The sequence below is a fragment of the Anastrepha obliqua genome, chromosome 3, assembly GCF_027943255.1.
Source record: "Anastrepha obliqua isolate idAnaObli1 chromosome 3, idAnaObli1_1.0, whole genome shotgun sequence".
NCBI lineage: Eukaryota > Metazoa > Arthropoda > Insecta > Diptera > Tephritidae > Anastrepha > Anastrepha obliqua.
In genome coordinates this window covers 2,748,486-2,775,978 of record NC_072894.1, presented here as the reverse complement: position 1 = coordinate 2,775,978, position 27,493 = coordinate 2,748,486, and the positions used below count along the sequence as shown (strand labels likewise).

General features: G+C 37.8%; 3 protein-coding genes across 9 annotated transcripts in view; 1 reads left to right on the top strand and 2 right to left on the bottom strand.

The window, feature by feature from the left end:
* Positions 1 to 332: 332 nt before the first annotated feature.
* LOC129242453 (UDP-glucosyltransferase 2) lies at positions 333 to 3,125 on the bottom strand. Its single transcript, XM_054879096.1, has 5 exons — positions 2,925 to 3,125; positions 2,326 to 2,850; positions 1,772 to 2,223; positions 1,536 to 1,648; positions 333 to 1,468 (listed from the first exon to the last, which is right to left on the bottom strand). The coding sequence occupies exons 1-5, from the start codon at positions 3,041 to 3,043 to the stop codon at positions 1,019 to 1,021; spliced, it is 1,659 nt and encodes a 552-aa protein (XP_054735071.1). The 5' UTR covers positions 3,044 to 3,125; the 3' UTR covers positions 333 to 1,018.
* Positions 3,126 to 14,004: 10,879 nt separating this feature from the next.
* Positions 14,005 to 27,493, bottom strand: part of LOC129240834 (uncharacterized) — a 46,512-nt gene continuing 33,023 nt past the window's right edge. For all 6 annotated transcript variants that reach the window (XM_054876852.1, XM_054876853.1, XM_054876855.1 and 3 more), the window contains exons 3-5: positions 16,375 to 16,531; positions 16,182 to 16,303; positions 14,005 to 16,109 (exon numbers count right to left, since the gene is read on the bottom strand). In XM_054876852.1, coding sequence (XP_054732827.1) covers positions 15,099 to 16,109; positions 16,182 to 16,303; positions 16,375 to 16,531 — 1,290 coding nt within the window. In that variant the 3' untranslated portion in view covers positions 14,005 to 15,098. The remainder of the gene's footprint in view (positions 16,110 to 16,181; positions 16,304 to 16,374; positions 16,532 to 27,493) is intronic.
* On the top strand, positions 21,736 to 23,509 carry LOC129240836 (uncharacterized). 2 transcript variants are annotated; one of them, XM_054876859.1, is made up of 2 exons: positions 21,736 to 22,360; positions 22,430 to 23,509. In XM_054876859.1, the coding sequence occupies exons 1-2, from the start codon at positions 21,833 to 21,835 to the stop codon at positions 22,961 to 22,963; spliced, it is 1,062 nt and encodes a 353-aa protein (XP_054732834.1). In that variant the 5' UTR covers positions 21,736 to 21,832; the 3' UTR covers positions 22,964 to 23,509. The 2 variants fall into 2 exon arrangements, with proteins under 2 accessions (XP_054732834.1, XP_054732833.1); XM_054876858.1 differs by having other exon boundaries at positions 22,418 to 23,509.

The following is a 27,493-nucleotide window of genomic DNA, read 5'->3' as shown; positions in this document are numbered from 1 at the left end:
AACATAGAAATTTGTAGAGCGCTGCAACGCTGGAGTTTCCAACTGGCGTACAAGATACAGCTCGTACTCGTAATTATTATCTAAAGCAAAAAATTCAAATGGATTTATAATTATCATGATTTTTTATTCTAGATGAACTAAGAAAACTGAGAGAAATTCCAAAATTTCACCTTTTTGGAGGTTTTAAAGAAAAAAATGCCTTTCTATAAAAAAAAATTCACTTCAACTTGGTATAAAAATCTTGAAAAATTTTTTTTATCTATTTTGTTAGTTCAATTAGAAGAGAATTTAATACTGAAGGGAACAAGCTATGATTCATTTCAAAAGGTTCATTTGTAAAAATGAAAAGTCGAGAAAAGAAGATAAAGTTTGTACTATAGCTGCGTAACTACCTAACGCTCGCCTACCTTTGGCTTTGTATCTACGGAAATATTGAGAATTAGGCTGTGTAACTTTGTGTGAATATTCTGAAATATATTAGGAATCGCTTACAACGAAAAAAAAATTGATTTTTTTGACCTTATAAACCAGGCTCCCCCCTTAAATAGTGAAACTCGATTATACATAGCGATACACAGCCATATTCTTTTCGTACAAAGGAAAATTGTTCTAAAATTTAAAAAATCTACTTTTCAGTCTGGATTGTAGTCGGGCGTGGTAAATGAGCCTTACTCTTTAGGGAAGTAACAATAACAGTGCAATTTTTTGTAGGCCGATAGGCTTAGCTAGTAGGACCTTTCGTAATGTAATACAATTATTCATAATTATATTATAATCTAATAAAAAATAAATGAATAAATGAATTTTACTAAATAATTATAGGAAACTTCTGCGAAAGGTCCACTGCACAACATGTTTTAATTAAAATTATTTTTCAAGTTCAATGAAATATGTATTATAGGCTCGAAAGTTAAACGGGAACTCGAAAGGAATAGGTCGAGCTAGGATCCCACTTAGAAATTTTAAAAAATTACATCTTTAAGTGTGAAAATGCATTTATTCTATGGAATAGCCGATTTCACTGACTTTTCTTCTTATTACTATTTGACTTTTTCAATTTTCGCTTTGAATTTTCGTTTTTCGCTTCGATTTCATGCTGCCCCTTGGTATTCCAATATTCAATTAGATGCTTCAACACAAAATAGCAATTAACAAAGAACATCGCCAACATAAAAACTAACACAGATATAGCGTCCAGGGAATGCATCACAAAGTAGCTTGTATCGGCTGATGCCCGAGAGAAGAGATAGTCACTCTCAACGGGGTGCGACAAGACATACTCAATCCACCACATTGCTTCATCCAGAGGATCACGAGGCCGATTACGAAAAGCAGCTTGCCGGGATTTTGCATTCTCTTTAAACTTCGGCTCCAAGTATATAGTATTGATGGCACTATAAAGCTTTTGAGGGTCTGAACTAAGATCCACTCTTATTCCGAAACCCAACGCCTGCGCACGTTGAGCAGCCTACATTCAAGAAAATATCATAAAAATTTCAAAACTTTAAAATTAGCTAACTAAAAATGGATCTTACATTTGGCTGATATAATTCACCAGGTATTCCAATAATAGGCACTCCATAGTAGACAGCTGATTGGACATCCATATGACTGCCTCCACTAATGAAACCTTTCACCTTACGTTGCGCTACGTCGGAAATTTGGTACTGATTATTTAATAATATACAATATATACATATTTCTTATGAGAAATTTGAGTTTCAACGAGAGTTGAAGACGAAAATTGTAATAATCAAGTGCACTTACTTACCGAATATATTACTTTTCTTCAACCATTTACCCACAAAAAGATTCGGTCTGCTTTCAGTGGGTATTGGAAGCTTATCCACCCCCCATATGAAATCATACTCGGGTAAACTATCGATTGTATTCAGTATAACTTCGATGACGTCGTGCTTCAGCTCGTTTATGTTGCCTTGGCTGCCAAGCGTTATAATAAAGACACCCTCCTCTGAGTTGTCAATGAACCCTTGCATTTCGACTGATAATGGGCGATTCACATTATCAAACTGCAACCCACCAACTTCGATTACATTTGCCGGCAACGCATGTACGTAGTCGGTTGCCGGATGACTGTTGACAAGCACCACCTTAATGCGATCAATTATTTTTCCCAACTGGGGTTTTATATGCGCTTCCTGCAACTCCTCGCTTTTGGCCAACAATGCCTCGTGAACGCTTTCCACGGTGAATTGACGAAAGCTATAAGAACGAAAGATAGTGAGAACAAAATGTAAGGTTCAAAGCCTATTTGCGCATGTGGGCATGAAAATATGAATGTGGGCATGTACTACTCTAACTCACAAGCTGGCCATTGCATATACAATAGTGTTGTGCAGACGCTCTAAAAAGTTCATGTGCTCGTTGTGGACGGTGGTGAAATGTGGTATTGTGGCAGGTTGTATATGCGTGCCACGGGCAACTTTTAGCAGATCTGGTGTGATGTACGAAGTACTCACTGCCACGATCGGTATATTCTCGAAAAGCTGCGCCAATGCTAGTAAACACGATGGCCCATATGTTGCATCATAGATGATCAAATCAAACGGCTCCGCCTGCCTAGATAGCACGATGAACTCCTGAAGCCCGCTTGAGGAAAGAACAGCTTTGCAGATTTTCATCTGTCTGTCGTACCAGTGAATAACTCGCTCAAAGGGACTCAGCCATGGATTCGTAAAGAGTTTGGGCGGCTTATTGGTGTCTAATATTGCCTTCACATCCTCCAAGTGAATTTGTACAACCCCTGGAGGTTTTGAGGTCAACCTGCTGCCACTTACTATCGTAAGTTTATGGCCTCTACTTAGGAGTCCTCTGTAGACCGCATCATGCCTAGTAAAAAGTAGTGCAATATAAATTATTATTATATTATAGCTGCCATGCATTGCGTGCTCAATTATAAGTACCAAAGTTGTTGCTCCGGCGTTAACACCTCGACTAAACTAAGTATATTCGCAGTATTTGCGGGAATAAGTAAATCGCAGAGCGTCACCACTATGACGAATTGTATATTTGTGGATTTCATTGCAAGTACATTTGATGCGCGTAATCGTCTGCTAAATATGCACTTTGTGGGACCTGGCTAACAACTGAATTGTTTATGAGTGGCGCTGCTCCATAGACCGGCATGAAAATGCAGAAAGACCGTTGTGTATATAAGGCGAAAGTGGAGAATGGTAAAGAGAACATATCTTATCTATTTATGGACAGTTGAATAAGTCTGTGCTGATAAGAAGACGGGCTGTTGTTGAATACAACTATAAAAGAGGGAGAGAGAGAGAGAGAGAGAGAGAGATTGCATTGCTGAAGTAACGAAGTTATTTAGAAAGAATGTGACAGTGAAATGAAAAGTGGGATAGGGAAAGCAAATTTGGCTTAAGAAACGTATGAATTGTAAGGTATAAGTAATAAACTTGTTCAGTTATGTTCCCCGTAGGAAAAAACTCAACTGGTAACACAAATTTTTGTTCAGAACTAACAAACCTCTTCATATCGTGCGAATAGTGACAGAGTGCGTGCTTCAAATCGGTCAATATTCACAGCCACCTGGTAACTTAAAAAAAAATTATATAAATGAAGCGAATTTATCCAAAATGTGATAAAAATGATAAAAGATGAATGCAAAACTTTGAAAAATGGGTAATGCCGCAATCAGTTTTGGGTCTACACTTTCCACCCAGGCTGTTTATTGTTTTTCAACTTTTCCCGAAGGTTTTCAAGTCGACTGTGTTTATACCAAGTCGAATTGAGTTATGATGGTGGCGCCTTCCCATACCAGTTACTTTATTTGTCTGCCGTCAGGTCCCTTGCCAATGCAAAACAAAGAAACGAAACTAACAAAAAGAGAAGAAATTACATGTTTATGAATATGAACGGCTTAGCAATATAGAGATTTAAGAGATTTTAACTAAACAAACTAATGAAAACAATGTGACACACATCTTCAATTGTGAAAGCACAAATGCAGTGTTTTTGTGTTTTTATACGTATGACGCCTTTGTATAACTTCTTGTGTTTGGTAGTTTCTATTGCTTTTGGCTATTCTTCCTCTTAATAAAAAAATAATTTTCCATTCCTTTTGTTCGTTTATTCATGAGCTCTGATAACACTGCGAATTCGGAAGGCGCAACCTTGTATTCTATTGGCCTTGGGCTTACACGGACTTTTCTAAAGCATTTGATAGAGTTTTCCTAAATTCTAATACGTAAATTAGCCTCGCTTGGTTTTCAATTTATTTTCTTTCAATGGTGAAAATATTATGTATCTGATAGACGAAGTGTGTCAATGATTGAGGATGAGTTCATTCTATATTCAGGGGTGTCAGAAGACAGTATTTCGTTTTGGACGTCTTTTTCGTTCGCCAATTTTCTTCTAAATGCCGATGATTTGAAATTATTTTCTGCGATTTTCTACGCCGCCGCCGTAGCCGAATGGGTTGGTGCGTGACTACCATTCGGAATTCAGAGAGAGAGCGTTGGTTCTAATCTCGGTGAAACCCCCAAATTAAGAAAACAAAAAGTAGTTTCTAATAGCGGTCGCCCCTCTGCAGGCAATAGCAAACTTCTGAGTGTATTTCTGCCAAGAAAAAGCTCCTCATAAAAATGTCTGCCGTTCGGAGTCGTCTTGAAACTGTAGGTCTCTCCTTTCGTGGAACAACATCAAGACGCATGCCACAATTAGGAGGAGGAGCTCGGCCAAACACCCAGAAGGGGTGTACGTGCCAATTATATATATAGATTAGAAAAACTTAAGATGTTTCTATGTTGCAATCGGAAATTATCAAGTGTAGTAACTCTGGCATCACTCTAAATATGAAGACATGTTTTCATGGTACTTTTGCCAAAAATTCATAATGTTTTTCATCTTATATTAGTATTGTTAATACTTTACTTCAATCTGTTCGTTCGATTTAGGTGTGATCTTTGACTCCTATTTTTCATTCAATAGTTACATTATTTTTGTTGTATCCACTTCTTACTCAATCTTAGGTTTCATACGGCGTAATAGCTCGAAGTTCTTCGACCCTTACACTCTCAAATTACTTTTTAACCATCGATCCACATTTCCAAACATTCATTGGAGAGCTACTGTCGTAAGGCACAAACGTCAGTATAAGTTTTTTATTTGAAGCGTAAACAACAATATTTTTACCACACTTGAAAATGTCGAATTTCGTGCCAAATAATGTGTTTTTGCGGGGAATTCTTCTTCATTATTTTAATATGAAGAAAAAAGCAGCCGAAAGTCATCGTATCTTGGTGGAAGTTTATGGTGAGCATGCTCTAGCTGAGCGAACGTGCCAGAAGTGGTTTGCACGCTTTAAAAGTGGTGATTTTGGCTTGGAAGACGAAGAACGCGAGGGTGCGCCGCCAAAGTTCATGGATACCGAATTGGAGGAATTGCTCGATCAAGATCCGGCTCAAACGCAAGAAGAGGTTGCAAAACTTTGGGAGTTGATCAATCAACCATTTCCAAACGTTTAAAAGCCATGGGAATGATCCGAAATTCAAATTTCGAAAAAAAAACCGCACGAACTTATTCATAGACCTATTACTTAAGTTGTTCACTCTAGATTCTAATAGGCAACATTTATCTGAAAGCATTACTACCAATTCGCAATTGAGAGAATTTAAAGTGTACAGAAGGGGATCCTTAAATATGCCCTCACGTCGTTAAAATTCTCAAATCCTAAACCTTCCATACAGTCTCTAAAGAGTAGAAGATCTATATTCTCACTCTCTTTTTTAGTGTAGTTAAAGGACAAATTGATTTTTCATCCCTATTACAGAGCATTCACTTGCATATCCCTACTAGATCTCTACGCAAAACTTTCCCATGTTATCTTAAATTGCTGAACACGAATTATGCACTAATATAATGCAATGACACCTCGAGTTCTATTCCGCTTGACTTTTCGGTGTCAAAGAATGAATTTTATGAATTTCTAATAACTCTTTTTTTAAATTGACTTATTTAACCATCTGTAGTAATTTAGGCTCATATTAGCTCTAAGTGATCTGTAAAACATATTATTATATTTTGGGTTTGAAATAATCGAAATAAATACGTGTACCCCGATAAGAACTTAACAAACCTCTCCAGACTTATATTAGTATTCATATTGCTCTCCACCTCATTTCAAATAAACTTAAATACTCGTATTATATGTTAAGACTATTTATATGTTAAGACCGAATTTCCGTCCGTCTGATGTTAAAAGCCATAACTCTCATCGTGCATGAGTTTGTTGGATTCCAAAAATTAACAGTGAAAGGGTGAAAAATTGCTTTCATTTGAGTTTTTGCTTAACTCTTGAATAAACATTTTCAATAGGGTTGGCATCAGACGACTGTGAACTTTCAATCCCATTTTGTTGTTTCCACTCTACAGACGTTCCGTTTCGATGCTTGGGATCGTTGTCCCTTTGTAAAATCTAAGGTTGACTAATTCTTCCAAAGACACTCTTTGGCAAATTTTATTCATAAAAACTGCGTTCAAATTGACGATAAGCACTAATAAATGGCCAAATTGGAGAAGCAGCCCCAAATAGAAGCCTTAACTGGATGCTTAATAATTCCTTGACGTTGTCGATTATCAGTAGTATATACATACAACAGGACCGTCGACTGCAACTGTTGGCCCATGAAAGTCCTTTTTCAATGTGTGATAATGGCAGCAGGGGTTTTTTCAATATTCTCCGGAATTTGAAGTCTTCTGCACGTAAGCGTCCTCGAATCGTGTCTTTGGACACTTTAACACCCCTTTTCCTTCAAACTGTTTCAGTTTCACGCAACGATAAATTTCAGTTTTATCACCAACAAATCAGTACAGCATTTTAATTTTTTGTATAATACGTTTGAATTTCACCGGTCACGCTTCCATTAGACAGACTGTGTATGCCGTTTTTATATTGTATATTATATACAAGCTGGGGAATTTTTGAAACGAAAGTCGTACAGTTTCTGTTTTTAGTTGACATTTTATTTATTTTAAAGTATGTGTCCATAATTTTATATTTATTGAACACAAAATGTTTAATTTTGTTATCTGTAGCGTAAAGGTATAAGACGAAAATGATAAATGATAAATAATGGTGCAGATGAATTAAGTATTAGGAAATCGAAAAAGGTTTTCATATTTTATATTCAATTATGTTATTAAAATTATATTTTTCTTTAAAATTATATGGCAAATCCATTTAAAAATATTATGTGATTTGGCTAAATCTATCTTTGCCTTTTCATTGATAGGTAAACATTTTTTACAAATAATTTTGTTTATGGTTGGTTGGTTGGTTAGAGTGGTGATTCATCCAGAATCCAACTAGCGCTTCCGCACCATTTTGTTGCCACATCCTCGTTACCAAATTGTTTAACAGTTATTTGCAGCAGGACTATATCCAGTCTGTGCGGTTTAGGAACCTTATTAGGTTGCTGACGTCTACGCCAGACAGTTGCTCGAGACTATCGAACAGCGGTTTGCCCAGGGTTAACATTCTGTCCTTCCATAGGGCAGGGTATTCACAGAGGAAATGGAAGATTGTTTCTTTTTCCTCCGGTTGTTTACAACTATGACAGTATGTATTGTGAGGGATACCCATTTTGGCTGCTTGTTCTCCGATAGACCAAAAGGCTGCCGTTAGTCTCCAGGCATCCCGTCGTTTCATTCTCATTAATGCCGACGATTGCTTGAGGTTGTAGGTGGGCCATAACGTTCTGCTGATTTTGCATTTCGTCTGGTCTCTCCATCTACAATCTGCAATTCGAAGGTATTTTAGGGAAATTGCATTCTTGACCGCACCTAGTGGAGTGAATACTGGTACTGCAAGAGCGCTATTCATGGCAGATCCCCCTCTTGCCAGTTCATCAGCTTTTTCGTTACCTTCTATGTTCCGGTGTCCCGGGACCCAAATCAAGGTTACTCTATGGTTTTCACTCAAGTTGGTGAGGCTATTCCTACTTTGCTCCACCACTTTAGAGGTTGTTATAGTCGCGTCCAGCGCCTGGATTGCGGCTTGGCTATCCGAAAGAATAGCGATATTGCCCTTAAAAGAAAAATCTGCGATTAGTAACCTACAGGCTTCCCCAATTGCTAGTACTTCCGCTTGGAAGACGCTGCTGGTATTAGGGAGACGCACAGATTTTTCAATTCCAATTCACACCACAATCCATTTTACTGCCATCTGTATAGACTGTGGTATCGAAGTTGTTTAGAGAGAATCCCTTATTCCATTCTTTTTTAGATGGAAAGAGTGTGGCAAAATTCCTATTGAACGTTACCATCGGGACGATGTAGTCAGTCCTCACCGAGGTTAACTGAGTTTGTCGCAATAATAGACTAGCGTGACCATAAGTTTTTTCTTTTCAGCGACCCGCTTCATTTAACCTAAATGCACTCATGGTTGCCGTCTTCTTTATATGTAGGTCTATTGGAATAACGTGTGTCAGAGCATTGAGAGCCTCTCTAGGACATGATCTGATTGCACCGACCGTTATTGCACAGGCTGATCTTTGTATTCTGCCGAGTAATTTGGTATTGTACTCTCTCCCTAGAGCTTTCCACCAAACTACCGAACCATACGATAGAATGGGTCGTATAACCGCCTTATACAGCCATAATGTATGCCTCGGTTGAAGACCCCATCTTCTTCCAAGCATACGCTTGCAGGCATATAAAGCAATTTCTGCTTTCCTTACCCGTTCTTCGACGTTTAACTTCCAGCTAAGTTTGGAGTCCAGAATTACTCCTAAGTACTTTGCACTGGTAGATAAAGACAGAGTTTGTCCGTTGATATTTGGTAGGGTGAAAGTTGGTACCTTGTATCTGGTGGTAAAAAGCATAAGTTCTGTTTTACGCGGGTTTAAACTTAGCCCACATCCTGTGGCCCAAGAGTTAAGCTCGCCTAACGCCCTTTGGATGATCCCACTGATCGTATTTGGGCACAGTCCTGACACCATTAACACCACATCATCAGCGTACGCCACCACTTTTACCCCACCTCCGTCAAGTTTTGTTAAGATTTTGCTGATCACACATAGCCAAAGAAGTGGAGATAATACTCCCCCTTGTGGAGTGCCCCCGTGGAACTTCTTGGTTATGTTGATATTACCCATATTAGCTTTGATGATCCTCGTTTCTAGCATGGAGATGACCCAGTTACTAATGCAACTGTCCACCTCCAGGTCTATCAACGCCCGTTGGATGGCATCTGTGCTAACATTGTTAAAGGCGCCTTCGATATCCAAGAATGCCGCCATGGTATAATGTTTGCTCTCTAGAGAGCCCTCTATTGTTCCGATAACCTTGTTTATGGTACATTTCGTAATTGAGAAAAAAATAGTTGACTTAAAATATTTTTGGGCTAAAGCTCGTGTCGACTGGAGAAGGAAAACAGCGACCGGTTTATTTTCATCTTCAAACTTTTATTCAAATATTTTTGCGTTGAAATATGCACAATTCAAATGTTCATTCAAAAAAAATACAATTTTATTTATCGGTTCACTTACGCTTGTGCTAGCGCTCGCCGGTTATGCGATCTTCTACGTCAGCATTCGCACCTAACCGCAAAGGCAAATGGAGTTTAGCAAAGACAAACACCATAACACTGCATGCACGATTCACAATCTAAAACCTGTAAGTTAAGCTGCGTGCGTTGATACCTGCCATATATTTGAATATTGAAATAAAATTTGTGATAAGTTATTATTTTTGCAATAAAATTTAGTAGCCAATACTAACAAAAAAAACTTTTGCAGAAGAGATTTTGCTTGAAAATACGTGAATGAATGCGACGAAATTTTCTATTTTTTTCTGATTTTTTTCTATTTTGTTCGCGATTTTTCAAAAAAATCGATTTTTTTGTTGGCATTTTTTTGAAGTAGATATATTCAAAAATATGTAAAAAAATTGTAACTTAAGGGGTTAGGTGGGTTTGAAAATTTCAAAAAATCGATTTTTTTTTGTCTTATTAAATAGTATAATATGTTTAAAATATTCTCTTAAAATTTCAAATCGATCCGAGTAAAATTCTACGAGATAGACCCTTCAGAAGTTCCGCCCATCAGGCCATGTCAGTGCAGCGTTTCGCAGGTATACGCGTTTATCTCAAAACTCGATTTTTTAAGTCGGTGGACACGATTTCTCGAAAAGTTATGAAGCGATTTTGTTCAAATTTTGCACACATCTTTGGAATAACATTATCAAGTTATTGAATGAAGGATTTTTTTTATTTTTATTACAACTAATTTTTTCGAGCCAACACATGACGAAAATTTGACCAAAAAATGTGTTTTTTTGTTTAAAGTCTGTCAAAAATTCAAATTAAATGTTTTTTTTTCCTTCGTCCAGTAACGAGATTTATCCATGTACTAACGAAATATTTTTGGTTTTTTGATTTTAAATGAACCAATAATGAGTTATGCTGTCCACGGCAAGAGCATTTTTTTGTGAGACGTTAAGGGAGATGAGGTACCAACGGCTGAGTTTTCGGAATTTTTAAATAAAAATTTCACAAAATACTGTTTAAATATGTATCTTTGATATGCTGAATTGTTTAAATAAAATATATGATTGTATATATTAAAAAAAAATAGTAAAAATACCCTTTTTTTGAACCTCTGTAACCCACCTAACCCCTTAAAATCTTGAAAATTGACGAAGTTATACTTCACATATCATTTCAATTATCGCTACTTAATACTGAGCGCAGTATGCTCTCACTGAGCGCCGCCAATGAAAACTTTAAACGCGTTTTTCTCAAAACGACTTTTCTGAAAACGGTGGACTCGATTTCTCGAAGGCTTATGAACCGATTTTAATTTTTCTTTTTTTTAATTTTTTTACATGTATTGGCTACCGCCACATACGACGATAGCCATTGATGTATAGATTAAGCATTTTTTTGGTTTTTTGCTTTCAGATGATTTTTCACCGCTGTATCATGGCCACCAGGGGCATCAGTTTTTTATGGCGTCATTGCATTAATATTAATAACAATTGTAATTTTTAATATTTAAAAAAAAAAAATTGTGTTAGTATAGTTGAATATATGTTAAATAAATTCTAATCTGTCCGATCTTCAAATAATCATCTCTACTTATAAAAAAAAATTCATGAAAATCATTTACTTTTCATGCGTTCACAGTGGTGTTCCCCCTTAATTGGCCGCCGCGGTTATGCGACTTGAGAGCCTTGATTTTTTTCTTTAAATAAAGTCGAACTTATGGAACTGAGTCATCAAAAATTGGGCACTGGCAGCGAATCCTAGGCAGCCATTTGAATGATGTGCCGATCTATAAGTAGACAGAGGTAAAAGCATGAATGTGGTAAAACCAGAATCAATTTAATATCTCCCATCTGTCTGTAGTGTGATTCACTAACATATCTTAACAATATTCGAATTATTATCTTTCCTTAACCAATATTTTTACATTTTTTGGCTTATAATTTACCCATTGGGGAGAAGGTCGTGAGCCCTCAATCTGTTGATCGACGTTTGCTCCGGGATGTGGGAAATCCTTTCCATTTGGCTGCAGGGGAGTTTCAAAACCTGTTCTGGTTAGCTCCAGACTTGATTGAAGACCTAATTTCTCATCGTAATAGTCAACTTAGAGGTTCCAAAATAACAGCGATTTCGATCTAAAAAACAGGTAAATCTTCTATCTTCTAACTTTTCAATTCTAAATTCTGCTTTATGTCAGTAGATTCAAGAAGCTATGGGGAATATCTATCAGGCAGTCGTCAGTTAGCCATACCATACGTCGTATAACATATGCAATCAGCCGCTCCATGTTTTGCGCAAAGGTAAGGCTTCCTATGTCTCAAGAGGAGCGGCAAAATAAATGTGTGATTGAGTTGCTCGGTTATGGAGCGGATGGCGTGGCTTCTTTTCGGAGCTGTCGATGAGATATTAAGTAAATCTTAATTTCAAATAAACAGTTACTTTATTTTACTTACTTTGTGCAAATAAAATTGAAACAAAAAATTCGATATTGGATTTAACAGCTTTAACTGCTAGTTTGTCTCTTTGCTATTTCTCTTTGCGTTATACTCTCATTTTGATATTTAATTTGGCCGAGATGCCTCTCGCTATCAGTATGAATAAATAGAAGAAGACAACTATTTAGTGCTAGTTAAGACAAGTTTTTGAATAGCACAACCGTTAGTGCAAACACCAAATACCGTAGACAAAAAATAAAATTGGCGAATCGTCTAAAGCTAGTGAATTGCACCCTTTTCAATGTTATAGTGTTGTTTCTCGTAGTTATAATTTTTTCGAATTTAGCACTGGTTCGAATTAAAGAGTACGCGAAGACTACTGCAACTGAGCCAGGGATTTTATTAGTAATACTGAACTCTCAAAAGCACCGAATACCAAATAAAAAAAGTGAAGTAATTCGAACCAATCATAGTTCTAAAATCGGCAGAATTGCCCCAGTTCGGTATCAGTATATTTGGAAAACATTGAATAACTTTGAAAAAAAAAAACAGGTGATTTGTATAAGTGAGGTATTTTTATTTGGTTTGGTTATTTACAATTTATTAAAACTACACTGAATACAATATCAATCAAGTGGCCACCTTTATTAACACTCACAAACTGCGATCTTTTTTCTGCGTTTGTCATCACCTTGTCAAGCATTTCGGGTATTATAGCGTCGATTTCAGTTGTTTCGGTGTAAAGCGATCCATGATGGAAATTTTACTGAATTGACGTATCGAAAACATGTATGTTGAAGTCGATCGATTGGTAAATGACAAAGTTATTCAGCGTTTAAAAATATGGCGCCTGTATACAAATACAACGGATACGACTCTCACCCAAGTCCGGGAAATTATTTAGACTGATGAGGCGAGTGGTATACTAAAAGTGCAGCTGTTCGTAACTTTGGTGGGTTACTGCTGTTCCTAGCAAAAGTATCTTACCTTGGGCCTCTTAAAGCTCATTAACAGGATAATAAAAAGAGGCAATAAAATTCAAATGAAGTTTACTGTTTTTTAATCCAGTCTACACCGGCTTGGCTTCAATCAAGAGTCAGTGTCTGCTCACAAATGTTAGGGATCAAAGGCCGGAAGATTTTTAGTTTCAATAGGACCTCAACGCACCAACCGCGTCAAATGCCCATAAATAGTGGTAAAGGTAAAAACACAATAATGGTACATAATGCCCCCTAAATTCACTTTCCATTACAAATGTCTTGAACGATGTGTTTGATGAATGTTGGAGCGGATTCAGCCTTGAAAATCATGTCTTTGGAGATATCGACACGGCCCATTTTTTGCCTGATGTTCAGGCCCTTTGGGACCAACTTTGCAAACACAAATCACTAATTACAATGTCATGAATGGACCCATAAGCAATATTCAAGTCCTCTGCCAGCTCTCTTGCAGTTATTTGTCAACTTTTCTTTCACTTTGTTGATCTTTTCATCAGTTTCGATGTCGACGGCCTGCCACACCGTTCGTTATCCTCGATGGAATCACGATCTCTTCTGAATCGTTCATGGCATTCGAAAACGGTTGTTTTCTTTGGAGTATCATTACCGAAAGAGTTCATCAACACGTCTTAGGTTTTCGCGCCATTGAATCCGATTTTAACACACAATTGTAACACAAACTCATTGTTGCAAATTCAAATCCATTTTTAAAACTTTAAAAATCGAAAACATGTGCAGAGGTAGATTTACTCAACACGGCGTAACCTTTATAAATGCCAAACAATGGTGACAAAATTGATAGGAATGTTAGTCACAGATGTGGCAGCCTAACAACACAAAACATAACTCAAATCAGTTGACTTAGAGCGTCCCTTGCTGATTATTCCGGGCACTTTTTGGCCAAGGTGGTATTTTTAGTGAACTTACTTTTTTTGAGAACTCGGAAAATTTAAATTCAGCGATATACCGAAAACATTGTAAATTAGTTTTACCTTATTATAGTTTTTAGCAAGCAAACAAACAAAGAAAGAAAAGCAAGAAAAAACACAACTTTACTATGTTTAATTACACAATATTTATTATAGCATTGAACTTCTAACATTTTCTCGACATAATCGATGTTTCCCGGCAACGGTTGTCTATTACATCACATGCACACATATGCGTGTGCATACATACAAATAATTCATAGTTGATTAGTTTATTATTGAGTGAAGCTAATGGCTAAATTACAATAAACATCTATTGGCCAGGAAGTGAGTGGAGAAAATGTTTACTCGATATTTTGTTTAGTATTTTGCGAAAATACGCAAATGCATATTGTCACTCGATTTTCTAACGTCGTCAATCAACAGCATCCTCAGGTTAATAAGCACGAAGTTATACATTTAATATATACATATAAATAAAAATATAAATTAATTACATATTACGATTAGTTTACAACTACAATGTAAGAGTATAAATTATTTCAGCTAAGCTTCGATTCGTAATTTAATTGCTCTATCTGCTAAATATATTTTAATATGAATTTTATGTATATATTTATATTTCTTAAATACATACATATGTTATTTGCTTTGTTTTTATCTTTGTTTTTGTTAATATGGCAAGATTAATACATGAAAGTGATTTTGTTAGCTACTTAAGCTCGTTCGTTCGGCGCCATCTTACTCAGTTACACAGCTCAGAGCCGTTGCATTTTGTTACGTAATACAATAATTATTTTTTAATTAAATCAAACTAACACAGACACATACGCATAATTTACACATACTCATACAGATACATTTACATATGCTCAAAATGCGAACAATGCATCGTACATTCCTGTATACCCCTCAAATGCAGGCAATAATTGGCCGAACTCGTCTCCAATCTCCATCGTTTTTGTATCTCTGGCAATTCGCCGGCGCATTTGCCTTCAACTAATTATAATTCTAATTACTATTTGTAAGTTGCTAAGCCATTACTCCAATGTCTCTTCTTTGGCTAGTTGATTGCTGCTTTGGGCTAATTGGTTCCTGGGTTTGTTCGCTGCCAGACGAAGTCGGTGTTGTGTTAAAAAGTAGATTTGCAGTTTGAGAGCCCGCTTGGTACTTAGTTGTTTAGCAAGTGCAGGGTATTGTTCGACTTTCTTTCACATTAGACAGCGGCATCGTATGGTGCTGCTCCTAGGCCCACGTACCGGTTGTTATTCCTATGCACGAATCCCCGTCCGGGCGACGCGTTGTAGTATACAACTCGACGAATACCAAATGGATCTACGTAGCCAAAGCTGCCTGCTCGTTTGTCGCCTTCAAATCGTTCTTCCTCATGGTATTGGCGTGGTAAGAAGTAACGGAATCCATTGGCTGTCACTCCAACACCATCATACTCGCCGGGCTCACCAACACTGTTGACTGCTGGCGGACGATGGCGACGACTTGTCGGCGGTGGCAATGGTGGCAGCAGTCCACCTTCAAGTTGATTGATCGCCAGAGGATTTGCTGCGGCGTTTGTATATGAAGGTGCCGTTGGAGAATGTTGGTAATAATATCCATTCGTGCTGAGTACACTTTCGGTGGTCGCTGGCGCAAATGGAGTGGGAGTAGAATACTCGTAACCGCTAGCTTCTTCATTGCTTGAAATGGGTGCGGGCTTTGTATCATATACGGCAATTGGCCGTATCCGTTGGCGAGCCCGACCATTGTTTATTAAGGGTGGTTGCATTTCCAGCGTTGGTACTTTTGGCACTACGGCGGTATTAGTGCTTTGTGCGTGTGATGAGTCTGGATTATATTCCGTGATTGAATTGGTTGGTGGTGTGTCGTAAGATTCAACTTGACGCCCATTGGAAGCTTGGAGTTGAACATTCCGTTGTCCACCTTGCAGTAGTCGTGGTAGCTCATCAGGGTAGTGATCGAAACCAAGATTACCTGAGGGCTCAATATTGGCAGCATCGGCTGGGGAGAGATAATTCAATTTGCCATCGTAAGCCTCTGAAGCGGGATCATGCACAACGACCGGCGCACTAATCTTAGACGGCGTGGGTGAGTATGCATTAAGGTTTTGCTTTGATTTTTCAACATCGCTAACACTATTTGCATATCCAGAACGGCCATTGACAAGAACGCCTGATTGGGCTGGAGCTGATTTTGCAGATTTAATGGCATCCTGGAACGTAGCAAATCAAAAGTTTGGATATTTTTAATAATGTGCAACATGGAGTCAAGCTATTATTATTACCTCAATGTGTCTGCCATTGCCAACAAAAACTGTCTTCGACTTTAATATGCGATAACCATCTTTATCAGCGATATAGTCTTTTTGACGTAGAAAGCCAGCAGCGTCTATCCAAGCCTCGGTACCTGAATGAGAATTGATGCCATTAGTTTGGTTCTCAGAAGCATAAATATATTATATTACAGTACAGGCTTACCTACAACTGTACCGTCTTGGAGACGTCGCTCCTTACGGAACTGTCCATTGTCCGTTTGAAAACGAAAATAGCGCTCCGGTCCTTCATCTGTTTGTATGTGATACTGACCATCACCCGGTGAACCCCATGAGCTTTCTACCACAGCAATCAGAGAAATCTGAAAGGAAATTTTTGTTATTCAAAATTTGTAATGCAAAAAGCAGCTCAGTGGTAGTAGCAAAAATTCTTTTCTAGAGTTGGAAAATAATGGTGGAATAAGAAGTGCTTTATATAAGCTTTATATATAACTCCCTGTCGGTGGCTAAACAGAAATGTCAGATAATCAAACTGCAATAAAAACTATGTATGTATATATGTATATGATATTAGTGTGTGCGCAGACTAGGCAGTAGAGTTATACAGTGATCCTTTTCATTCCGTCTTATTAAAAATTGAAGAAGTAAGCATTCAAACCTTATGTAAATTTCCTTCATTAACTTAGTTCCAAAAAGCTCTGAAAGTCAATATTTCTAACATTTTCTATTTTAAAATTTTGAATTCAAAGATGAAAACAAGATAAATTATTGAAACTTATTACGAAAATGGTCGATCTTTAAGAACAACTCATGGGGAAATTCGTAATTTTTTGGTGGGAATAATCGTCCGAATGAGTTGTTAATTCAAAGGTGAAAAATTTCAAGGAACTGGTTCTGATTCCGGAGCTGAAACACAACATTCGGATCGAGATTGCTGAGCTCAATGCGGTAATGTGTGAGAGAGTCTTTGAAAATTTTAATTCTCATATGACAGCCTGTAGACGTGCTTATGGTACGCATTTAAATGATGTCATGTTTGACATATACATAATTGTTAAGAGCCGTATTTTAAATAAAAACAGTGAAACCTGAACAAATCTAAATGTTAACGTATTTTATTTTAAAACAGCATCTGGCGCGAGCAAACAGCAAGACCCTTTACTTTTCATTAAAAAAAATCGCTAACTTTTCAAACCAACACTGTGTATTAAATTTTTTGTGTCTAAAATAGGCGGTCTTAATAAAGTATCCGTACTTATAAAAGTAAAAAACATGAAAATCAGTGAAATCGAAATTTTTGAAGGTGCTAAGAAATATGTTAACAAATTTCTAATGTTTTCCACACCGAATGTAATTCTTCTACAGTCTGGTTCTGAAATTCACTTCCGAGTAAATTTTATTTATTCACTCTCACTATTCCGTCGCTATTTGGTTTTTTCTAAAATGAGTTTGGGTGTTCTAAGAAACGAATTCACAAGGAAACTGTCGGTTGTTATTCAGATCAATTTAGATTTTTGAATTTCATGCATTCGGACTAAATTACGATTTTGGTGAATAAATTTTAAATTATATATAATATATGAGGTGTATTAATACTAACACTAACAACAATAAAAGTAAAAATACACTTTTCTGTTATAAAAAGTATTGTGATCTTCATATGATTTTGTTACTTTTATAACGCTAAGAAAATGATGTTTTCATTTATTTATTTATTTAATTAATTAATAGTCTTAAAAATACAGTATTTCTTATTGACTATGAAAACAGATTAATGCTAAATAAATTAATCAAAGTAAAATTAAACTTACAGACCATAAGTAACTAGTTTCAATTATAATGAGTGAAAGAAAAAAAAGCATTTCTTATAATTTACAGAGGAAGATTATTAGATAATAACGGGTGATCAATCATGAGGTGATTTTTTCAATAGTTAAAAAAAAAACAAAAATGTAAATTATGTTCAAAACCTTTATTTATCATTTGAAAGGACATTCTTTGACATTTACTTTTTGAATATGACTTCATTCAAATGTTGGCCGCAACTACGCTTAAGGTGGTCCATTCTGAAGGTCCAATTTTCAATCACTCGTTCCAGCATTCCGACTGGTTTGTCGTGAATAACACGCGTAATGTTGCCTTCCAGAGCTTCAATCGTAGCTGGTTTATCAGCATAGACCTTGGACTTCACGAATCCCCAAAGAAAAAAGTCCAAAGGTGTGATATCACAAGATCTTGGTAGCCAACTCACAGGTCCTAAACGTGAAATCAGCTACTCTCCGAAATGACTTCTCAATAAAGTCATTGTTTCACGAGCTGTATGGCAAGTGGCTTGTCACAGAACGCTGATTTTCATAATACAGTTGAACAATTTGTAGACGTTGTTGCGGTGTGAGTCTTTCCATGATGAAATGCCAAACGCTGTTCAACAAATCCACGATGACAGTTTGCCACAACTCGCGCGCGATCTGTAAAAAAAAGCAAATGAAAAAAACTCCTCTTAATTGATCACCCGTTACTAAGAACTTAGTTCAACAATTCATTTAGAACTAATTTGAACTATCAATTCTTTGTGGAAGAAAAATCCAGGCCAGTATGATTTGAAAGCGAATTAGGCTAGGTTAGGTTCGTATGGTTGCCCAGGAAGTGGGCACACTTGGACGAAGAGAGATTCGTCCTTTGTGATACCATTGTCAAGGAAGTGAGGAGAGGGGAAGGACCGATGAGGTGCAGGGAGAGGGCGGGGAGAGGTGGTGATGGGAAGGTTAGGAGCGTGCGGATTATGAACGATAACTATGTTTGCGTCAACCGCTTAATGCTGCTGATGAAACTCATCAGATTTTTAATGTCAGCGCCAGCTATCTCAGCAGGCGTGGCAAAGAAGTAAGAGCCAAGATGCCTGAATCTTAGCCCCGCCAGGGCAGGGCAGCTAAGGAGAAGGTGCTGAGATGATTCCACCTCATCCTCCATACATCCAGCACAGAAAGGACTCGAGATGATTCCAAGTCTCACAGCATGCATTCCTCGCGCATTGTGTCCTGTGAGAGAACCCACTAGATTGGAGAGCTGATATTTTGTCAGCCTCAGAAGCTCACCCGAGCGCCTTCGGTCCACACGTGGCCAGAAGGATTTCGCGACTTTGCATGTTTGTGCATTTTCCCAGCGCTCGCTGAGTTTACGCGATGCCCATCTTTCCAGGAGCAGACCGCAGGTAGTCAGGGGTATTCCAATTTTCTCCCTCCGCGGGGAAATCACCTCACATGTCCCTTGTCTAGCCAGCTCATCCGCCTCACAGTTTCCCGCAATGTCGCTGTGACCGGGAACCCAGATGAGGCTGATGTCAAAGAATTCGGACGCAGTCGAAAGTGAGGTCAAGCATTCCTTGACCAATTGCGAATGCACCGTCATAGACCCGAGGGCCCTTATTGCCACTTGGCTATCTGAGTAAATATTTACCTTCTTGACTGTTAGTACACATTTGAGCAGCCAATCAGCTGCCTCCTTGATTGCGGCTACCTCTGCCTGGAACACACTGCAGTGGTCCGGTAACCTGAATTTTAGTCTGATGGGGAGCCCTTCGCAAAAGACTCCTCCGCCAACCTTTCCTTCCAACTTCGATCCATCCGTGAACAAGTTCACCAGGCCCTGCCCCCAAGTGTAGCCCCCCGTCAACTCTTCCCTTGACGGGATGTGAGTGGTGAATGTTCCGGTTGGACTAAATGAGGGTATACACTGGTCTGTTGACAGAGGGATGAACTCAAAGTTTCTAAGGATGCTTGAGTGCCCATAAGGGAGATTGAGCTTATAGCTCCAGCCCCTCAGTCTGATTGCGGTACGTGTAGCGGCAGTTCTGCCTGCGATATCTACGGGTACCACATTTAACATTGCGTTGAGCGCCAGAGTAAGAGTCGTTCGAAGCGCCCCACTGATTCCAATGAGTGCCGACCTCTGAACTCTTTCCAGCTTCTTCACCAATGTCGTCTTCTCTAGTGAGTTCCACCAGACTATGACTCCATATAACAAGATAGGCTTTACAATGGTATTATACAGCCAGAAAACAACTCGAGGCGAGAGGCCCCATCTTTTGCCAATTGCCCCCTTGCACCCATACAAGGCGATTGTTGCCTTCCTCATCCTTTCCTCAATATTGGGCTTCCATGTAAGCTTGCTGTCAAGAATAATACCAAGGTACTTCACCTTGTCAGAAAGCATCAGTGGAGCGCCCCCTAGTGAGGGAAGTTGAGCTCTGGGTATTTTATATTTCCTCGTAAATAGGACGAGCTCCGTCTTAAGAGGATTCACCGACAGGTCACAATCCGTTGCCCATCTAACAACTGCATTCAGATATCCCTGCATCAAGTTGTACAGAGTATCCAAAAATTTTCCTCTAACAATTAGTGCCACGTCAGTGAAAGCGAATTAAAATCACCCAGAATTCTCGAAATCGAAGCATTACCATCCCTAACCAGAAAAAATCATGATTCCGTAAACTTCGCTGAGGAATATTGAAATTGATTTTCTCGAGTAGCGATGGGGAGTCAATAACCCCATTTATCAAATTGGAAAGGAAAGTAATAGAGAGAATATTCCTTCTAATAACTAGTAATTTTAGATTTATGAGCAAGCACCGACTTTTATGGGATGGAATTGGATCAGTGAAATTTAAAGAACGCAAAGCATAACGCACAAAGGCTTTCTGGACACGTTTAAGCCTACTAATATGACAAGCATAAACTAAAACGTCGAATAAACGCAAGTACGGTAGGTCTTACTCCGTCTTTCTTAACTCTACCCATCAGCAAATATATTTTTTCTACAATAATTAGTTTGCGTACAATAACTTCTGCAACTGTACTACCATTGCAATATAATAAACTATCTTCTCCTGCAGCCCTTTGCAAGCCATCTTCCTTCAAAAATCTCAGGTGGTCGCCAGTTGAAGTTGAAAGTGAATGGATATTACTTTTAAATGGGTAACCGCTTTTGTTAACCATAGTTGGATACGAACTTAATCAACTTTTTTTTAATTTTGGCAATAATTGTGAGCACCGAAGTACATACGTAAGTCCTTCACCAATTCCGAACTTCGACAGGATTGAAATAAACGCACAAAATCTTTCTGTTAAAGACTTCTATTGCAAATGACCCACTTTATATTAAAATAACCGAATAAGTAGTAAATGCACAATTTTTTTCATATTTAATTCAAAAAGTAATTTTTTGCTGTAAAGCTAATTTTTAGGCTGAATCGAAATCGAATTCAAGAATGAACAAATAATTCGTTTTCCAGAGGACCAATACTAAATTTACGGGAATTTAGTTTCCTGTTCATGTTCACTTTCACCCGGTTTCTTAGTGACTATTGAGTTATTGAGCCTCATAAAAGCGTATCAATTGGTTACTTACAGGAAATTTACTAGTACGCGTATTATTAGGCTTTTTCTGTTACAACAGCAGACAAGTTTTAGCTGGGTTATTTGTACATTGCTAAGTAACGAATGTTTTTTCTCAACAGACAAACAAACAAACAAAACAATGCTGAGCGAACCTTTGATATAACAAACTTCAGTTAAAAGCCAATAACGAAATTTTCTAGAAAAGAAAATAAATTTCTATATTTTTAAGTTTTATAAATACGTTACTTTAGCAAATAACCAGTCCAAATGTCGTCTTTTGGGCCTGGTGAATCTGTAAATTCATACAAATTGGCACGCTTTAGCCGCCCCATCCGATATAACGACCCCATTGTCCATGGGAAGCAGGAGCAGTGGTACTCCATCCGTAAACCATTGGTCGATTACATTCGCGATGATTTACACGACCAATCACGTCGTTTGTTCTATCAACGGGTTTTCATTGTCGCCAAGAACAATATGAAAGTGGAGCCACCAACTCCACCTCCGTTGCAGGCAGGGCGATCATCCCAATCCATTCCATCGATGCGCATGGAGCCGGCCGACTTTAAGATGTTTTTCCAACTGGAATTGCAACGAATTCTCACGCGCTATGCCGAAGAAAATGTTTTGGGTGTTAAACCTACAGGCTTCTTCTTATACATGGGCGAATATAGTTTGCTATTCATCGAGTGCGCTGAGGACTCCGTCGGCAGTTTCTGTGCTCATTTAAGTGCACTGGCTGACAGATATTTTCTTGCAAACAAAGTTTTTCTCACCGAAGATCGCACAGCAGAGGTTAGTTTCGCCGAATACCAACACACCAAATGTGTAGAATATTTACGTATTTTATAGACTTATTTTCAGACGTTCCATTGCCGTCGGGCAGCATCAATTAACATCAATGAGAAGTTTCCGGCTCACACAACTACCGACGTTGAGCTCATGAGTCAACAACACTTGACGATCAAGCAGAAATTGTACGCGTTGTGTGAAGCTCTAGATGAAAAAGTGAAGAGGGAGCTTGAAACTGCTAGCCTAAAAGGATCGGTTAATGCAAAAGTAGCACTTAGCTTGGTGAAACCCACTATAGATACGGAAGAACTTTTGCCAGCAGCCATATTCAATAAACTCCTGCCTGAGGTGCAGCGCATCGAACTCGTCCTGTCGTGCAACCGATTCTACTGTAACGTACAGCGTCGTGCGCTCATGTACAAATCCATACCAGCCGAGTTGGAAGCCAATTTGCTAACTTGGCCCATACCATATAATTACACGCCGTTGGGCGTGTTCCGACATTCACCATACGACGTCAACTTAACTTTTACTGACCATGGCAAAAAAGAAGAGAATGATAAGGAAAAAGGTAGCGACTCAGAGGGAAGTGAGCAGAAAGGCTGAAAGATGTTTGAATAACTTTAAATATCAACTGCCAACGAGTGTTGTAGTTTTGGGAATTCATTATTTACTTGTAATTTGAATTGTTCGTGCCTTTCAAGACACATTGAGCAGCTAGTGACGGTAGAACAAAAACAAGAAGACCATTTTGTTTTTCCCCTTAGGTCGTTTTCGGTCCCTAAAATGTCAAAATCTATAAACATAGATTGAACTTTTAGAAAAATCTAAACAAAATTTGGCAATGTAGAGACCAAATAAATATAGGTAAATCCATTCGACTGCTTCACTGCTGCAATCTATGATAAAAATATAATAAGCCAGCATCGGTCTCTCAATTCGTCGGCCGTAATTTTTTGAAGTTTTCTGCAAGGTCTGCAAGTCCAACCTATTAAAGGTGACAACGGTAGAATATCTGATTTGTTATTTGTTTTTTTCGCCGGGCATATGAGGATGCCACCATAAAATGAAATGACGAAAAGTCGGCTGTTTACCGTCGTTCGTCCTTTTCTGTTTCTTTTCGGTTTCCTTTTAACGTGACATTTCTAATGTACAAAAATGGCTTAGTACCACCACCATTAATGAATGTGCCTTGCATGCGCCTAACTGGCGAAAGTGCCTCTCAGCGATTCTCCCTTATTATGTTCTTATCATTGCAAGTATCTGTTCAATGTGCCTTGGTACTCGTGAAAAGGAACAATTGTTAGATAAATTCGTTTACTAAAAACAATCGCACACAATAAAGAAGCAACGCAGTTGAGTGTGTTTTCCCCCAATATGTAACGAACGCCCTAATTTGTTTCTAGGAATAGAGAATTCGAGCATTATAAGAAAAACGATCGATATAAGGAAAAGGTTAAACTATTTTTAGATATTTCATGCATGGGTCAAGCCACTAGGCATATATATATACTCGCAAATACTAAAACTTGCGCTCATTTAATGGCTTTTCATTTTGCCCTATATTTTCATTTGCCCTATTTGTGCAACTTTTTTAGTTCCGCTTCAGTTGGTGATTTGTGTAAGCTATTAGGAACATGAATGATTGCATATATAATATTTACTTTTTTCTTGTTCTACTACCATTGCGTAGCAAATTTGAATACGATTATTCACTTACACCCTGAACCCGCTAATTGCTTTGGTTCACTAATTGCTTACGTCTCATTTACGAGGGGTGCCTTTTATATTTCGGGATTACAGAACAAAAACAACTTTTAACCATCGAAAATCACATTATTGTTTTTCAAAATATTCTCCATGAAGATCTATACACTTTTGCATGCGTTTGAACCAATTGTCGAAGCACTTTTGCCACTCTGAATGAAGTACCTAGAAAACATGCATTCTGAATGCCGCAACCGCTTCTTCAGGTGTCGAAAAACGTTGACCTCTCAGTTTGTTTTTTACGTACGGGAATACAAAAAAGTCATTCGGTGCCAAGTCAGGACTATACGGTTTTAATTCCATTTTTGGACCGAGATGAATCTTTTAAGTTACTGTAAACAACACAAATAGCGCTGGTATTTCAAAACGTTCTGAGTACGTAAAAGCGAAAAAATGTCAAACTTTGCGATACAACTGTCAGTTGCCAGATTGCAACACCAGGGTTGCCAAATCCCGAAATATAAAAGGCACCCCTCGTACCTGCATACATACATCAGAAAATGTCTAAAGGCTTCAGTTATCAGCTCTTATTTATTATAATATTTATTCATTCGTAATATTACAGACCTATAAATTTTAATATTCTTATGTTGTTGCTTAACAATCGCCATATGCCATTCAAGTGCCACTCGATACTCGTTCGCCCACCGCAATGGATAAAATTTATTGTTAATTATCTACCTACTACTGGTACATGCAGCTACTAAGAGTGGAGATCTGTAGAAAACACACCAAGTATTTTCAATTCATTTCGTAACTATGAAAATTTGTGAACAGTTTTATAGCTGACTGTCAACGGACAAGTTATAAAATTTGATATCACACGTAAATTACTTGAATTTGTGTATGTATGTAGATATTAGTGATGCCAGTCCCAGAATCTTGGAATGCCGGTTTTATTTTAAAACCCAAGACACTTTTTTAAATGAAGCTGATGGAATGATTTCAAATATAAATTTATTGAAGATAATCAAACCACAAATTTGTTTCTTTCAGTCGGGCAAAAAACCAATATATGCAACATTTCCACTCACTGGATGCTTACGAACAGGTTTTACCATAAATATAATAAATAAAATATAAATTCAGATATTTTAAACTTATATTAATATTTTTAACCAAAGAAGAAGTTTAGAAAAATAAGAGAAAAGTTTCTGTCCACTTTTCAGCCATAATCGATTATTGATTTAATAGAAAAGATTAATGAAAACTTTCCGTAAAGTTAGTTTTTTTTCTTTTTTCTTTTTTTTATCTCGTTTGTTTTTGCAAGGTTTGTGTACTTTTTTACCACTATTCAGGTTAGTAAAGCAACAACTGTTTCACGATCGCACCTAACAGACTCAGAATAAAGAAGTAAGTAAAAATGCCTACAATAGCTCTCTGATTTATTATAGAAATCTTTAATTTTCTTCGGGGCTGCCGTTCATTCTTTCATAAGGTTCACCGTGAATTGGAAGCATCGGGGACTTTTTACCCCGGGCCCGGAGTTTTCAGAGGGGCCCGGATTCGAGAGTAATTCGAATTATAGGAACTAGACATAATTGGAAAGGGCCCGCATTTGCAATTTTCCCCCGGGGCCCGGATATACTCTCTACGGCCCTGTATATATCCGTCGAGCTCTCCATTAAGATCTCCGGTATAAATCTTACGTTATGCGCAGGAAACAATTTTTGTCGAATCAATCACGAGAACAGCGAGTTTTCCGATCTAAACGAAATTAAACACCTTGAAGCGCCTTAAATTTCATGTTTTTTCTGAGAAAAAATGTGACCAAGACGAAAAGGCCAACCCAGAAATGGCAGATGGATATGTTCCACTTCTACAGAGTCTGCTGTTGTAATGCACACGAAGTTTTTAGCCATTTTTATTGTTTTAGGTGTTGTGAGCAATAAACCACACTTTCTTACTAAAGGATTTCGAGTGAATTTTGCTGCTTATATCGAGATTCTGCCGAGACAGTAGTGAAACCCTGGATTAATAGTGCACGCGGGGGCAGTTCATATATTTTTCAGCAATACTCTGCTTCTAGCCCATGAAACGATGAAGACACAAAATTGGATAGCTGAAAATTTCCATGACCACATAACACTTAACTTATGGCCGCATAGCTCCCTAAACCCTAATGCCCTGGATTACTAAAATTCAATTACGTAAAATCCTTATAGTTCATAAAATTTTTGCGCAATTTAGGAAAATTGTATTCCAAAACTTGTCGCGCGATCCGTGATTACAAAAAAATTTATCGAAACCCAGGAATTAACAATTATCACTCATATTGGCAGCTCTAGTTCGTATGTATGTATGCACGGTTTGCAAATACACAAACAAATGAATGCGCCAGTCCAATGCCAAATCGCTCATACGACGTGTATTCCACCGTTACTCAAGTTGCGATAACTCACTGCAAAATTATTTCCACATATTTTTGAAATATCGAAACATACTCAGTCGGCTATTAACTCACCATTTAGACTCTCATCTCATCATTTATCCACTCAGCCAATTTATTGTCAATTGGGCATTCATTCACAAAAATTAACGACTTCTTTTTCTTTTGCTTGTGTTTTACCATATGAGTTTTTATTACGCTGATAGTGTGACGTCAACAAGTGGACAAGCTACTATTGAAGATGCAGCCAACAACAACAACCATCACAGGGTCGAGATCAGTCACAATGTTTCAACGACCGAAAATGTAAACAAATAAAAACCGGCAGCACAACAAAAACCACAAAAAACATCAACAAACCAACAAAAGATGAGCGCGAAGAAGCAACGCCAAGGTGCGCTTGGCAGCACACAGAGGTAGGAGAAGAGGCGGCACTTACCAGTGTAAACAAAAAACTTGCAGACTTTATGGCTTTGCTAAAGCGAGTGATTTTATTTGTTTGTCGTTTTCTTCGGCCGTTGTGACTTTGTGGCGCCTGTACTAGAAAACAAAAAATGCTCGACAGAGCGCACGAGTGCGCCAAAAATCAAACCAGTTGCTGCGCTTCTGCGGTTGCTGATTGGTGAGTTTGCGTAGTTTTATTTTATATTTTTCATTGCATTAAATCATTTCCGTTTGTTATGAAGATCAACGGCAACGATTGCGTTGGCATCTTGCGGCAGAGTGTAAAATTGTGAAAACTACAAAATCAAAAAAGAGTGAACGAGTTGAGTGCAGCGCAAAATTATGCAATAGGAGGGATAATAAAAGATCAAAAGATAAAAACAACAAATAACAAGTAACAAACAAATACAATTGGAGACAACAACACCAAAAGTGACAGTGGCAATGACAATAAATCGCTACTAACGATGGCACTAACAACAATAAATCAAGTTTGTTGAGTAAAATTAAGTGTCAATGTTTTTTTATTGTGAGTT

Bases quoted from the DNA above. Each gene is read 5' to 3' on its own strand.
- LOC129242453 (XM_054879096.1), bottom strand. From the start codon at position 3,043: ATGAAATCCACAAATATACAATTCGTCATAGTGGTGACGCTCTGCGAT. The intron at 1,649-1,771 runs GTAAGTAAGTGC...TTTCCGACGTAG, and splicing joins GAAGAAAAGTAATATATTCG to CGCAACGTAAGGTGAAAGGT. The intron at 1,469-1,535 runs GTAAGATCCATT...TCTTGAATGTAG, and splicing joins GTGAATTATATCAGCCAAAT to GCTGCTCAACGTGCGCAGGC.
- LOC129240836 (XM_054876858.1), top strand. From the start codon at position 21,833: ATGTCGTCTTTTGGGCCTGGTGAATCTGTAAATTCATACAAATTGGCA. The intron at 22,361-22,417 runs GTTAGTTTCGCC...CGTATTTTATAG, and splicing joins CCGAAGATCGCACAGCAGAG to ACTTATTTTCAGACGTTCCA.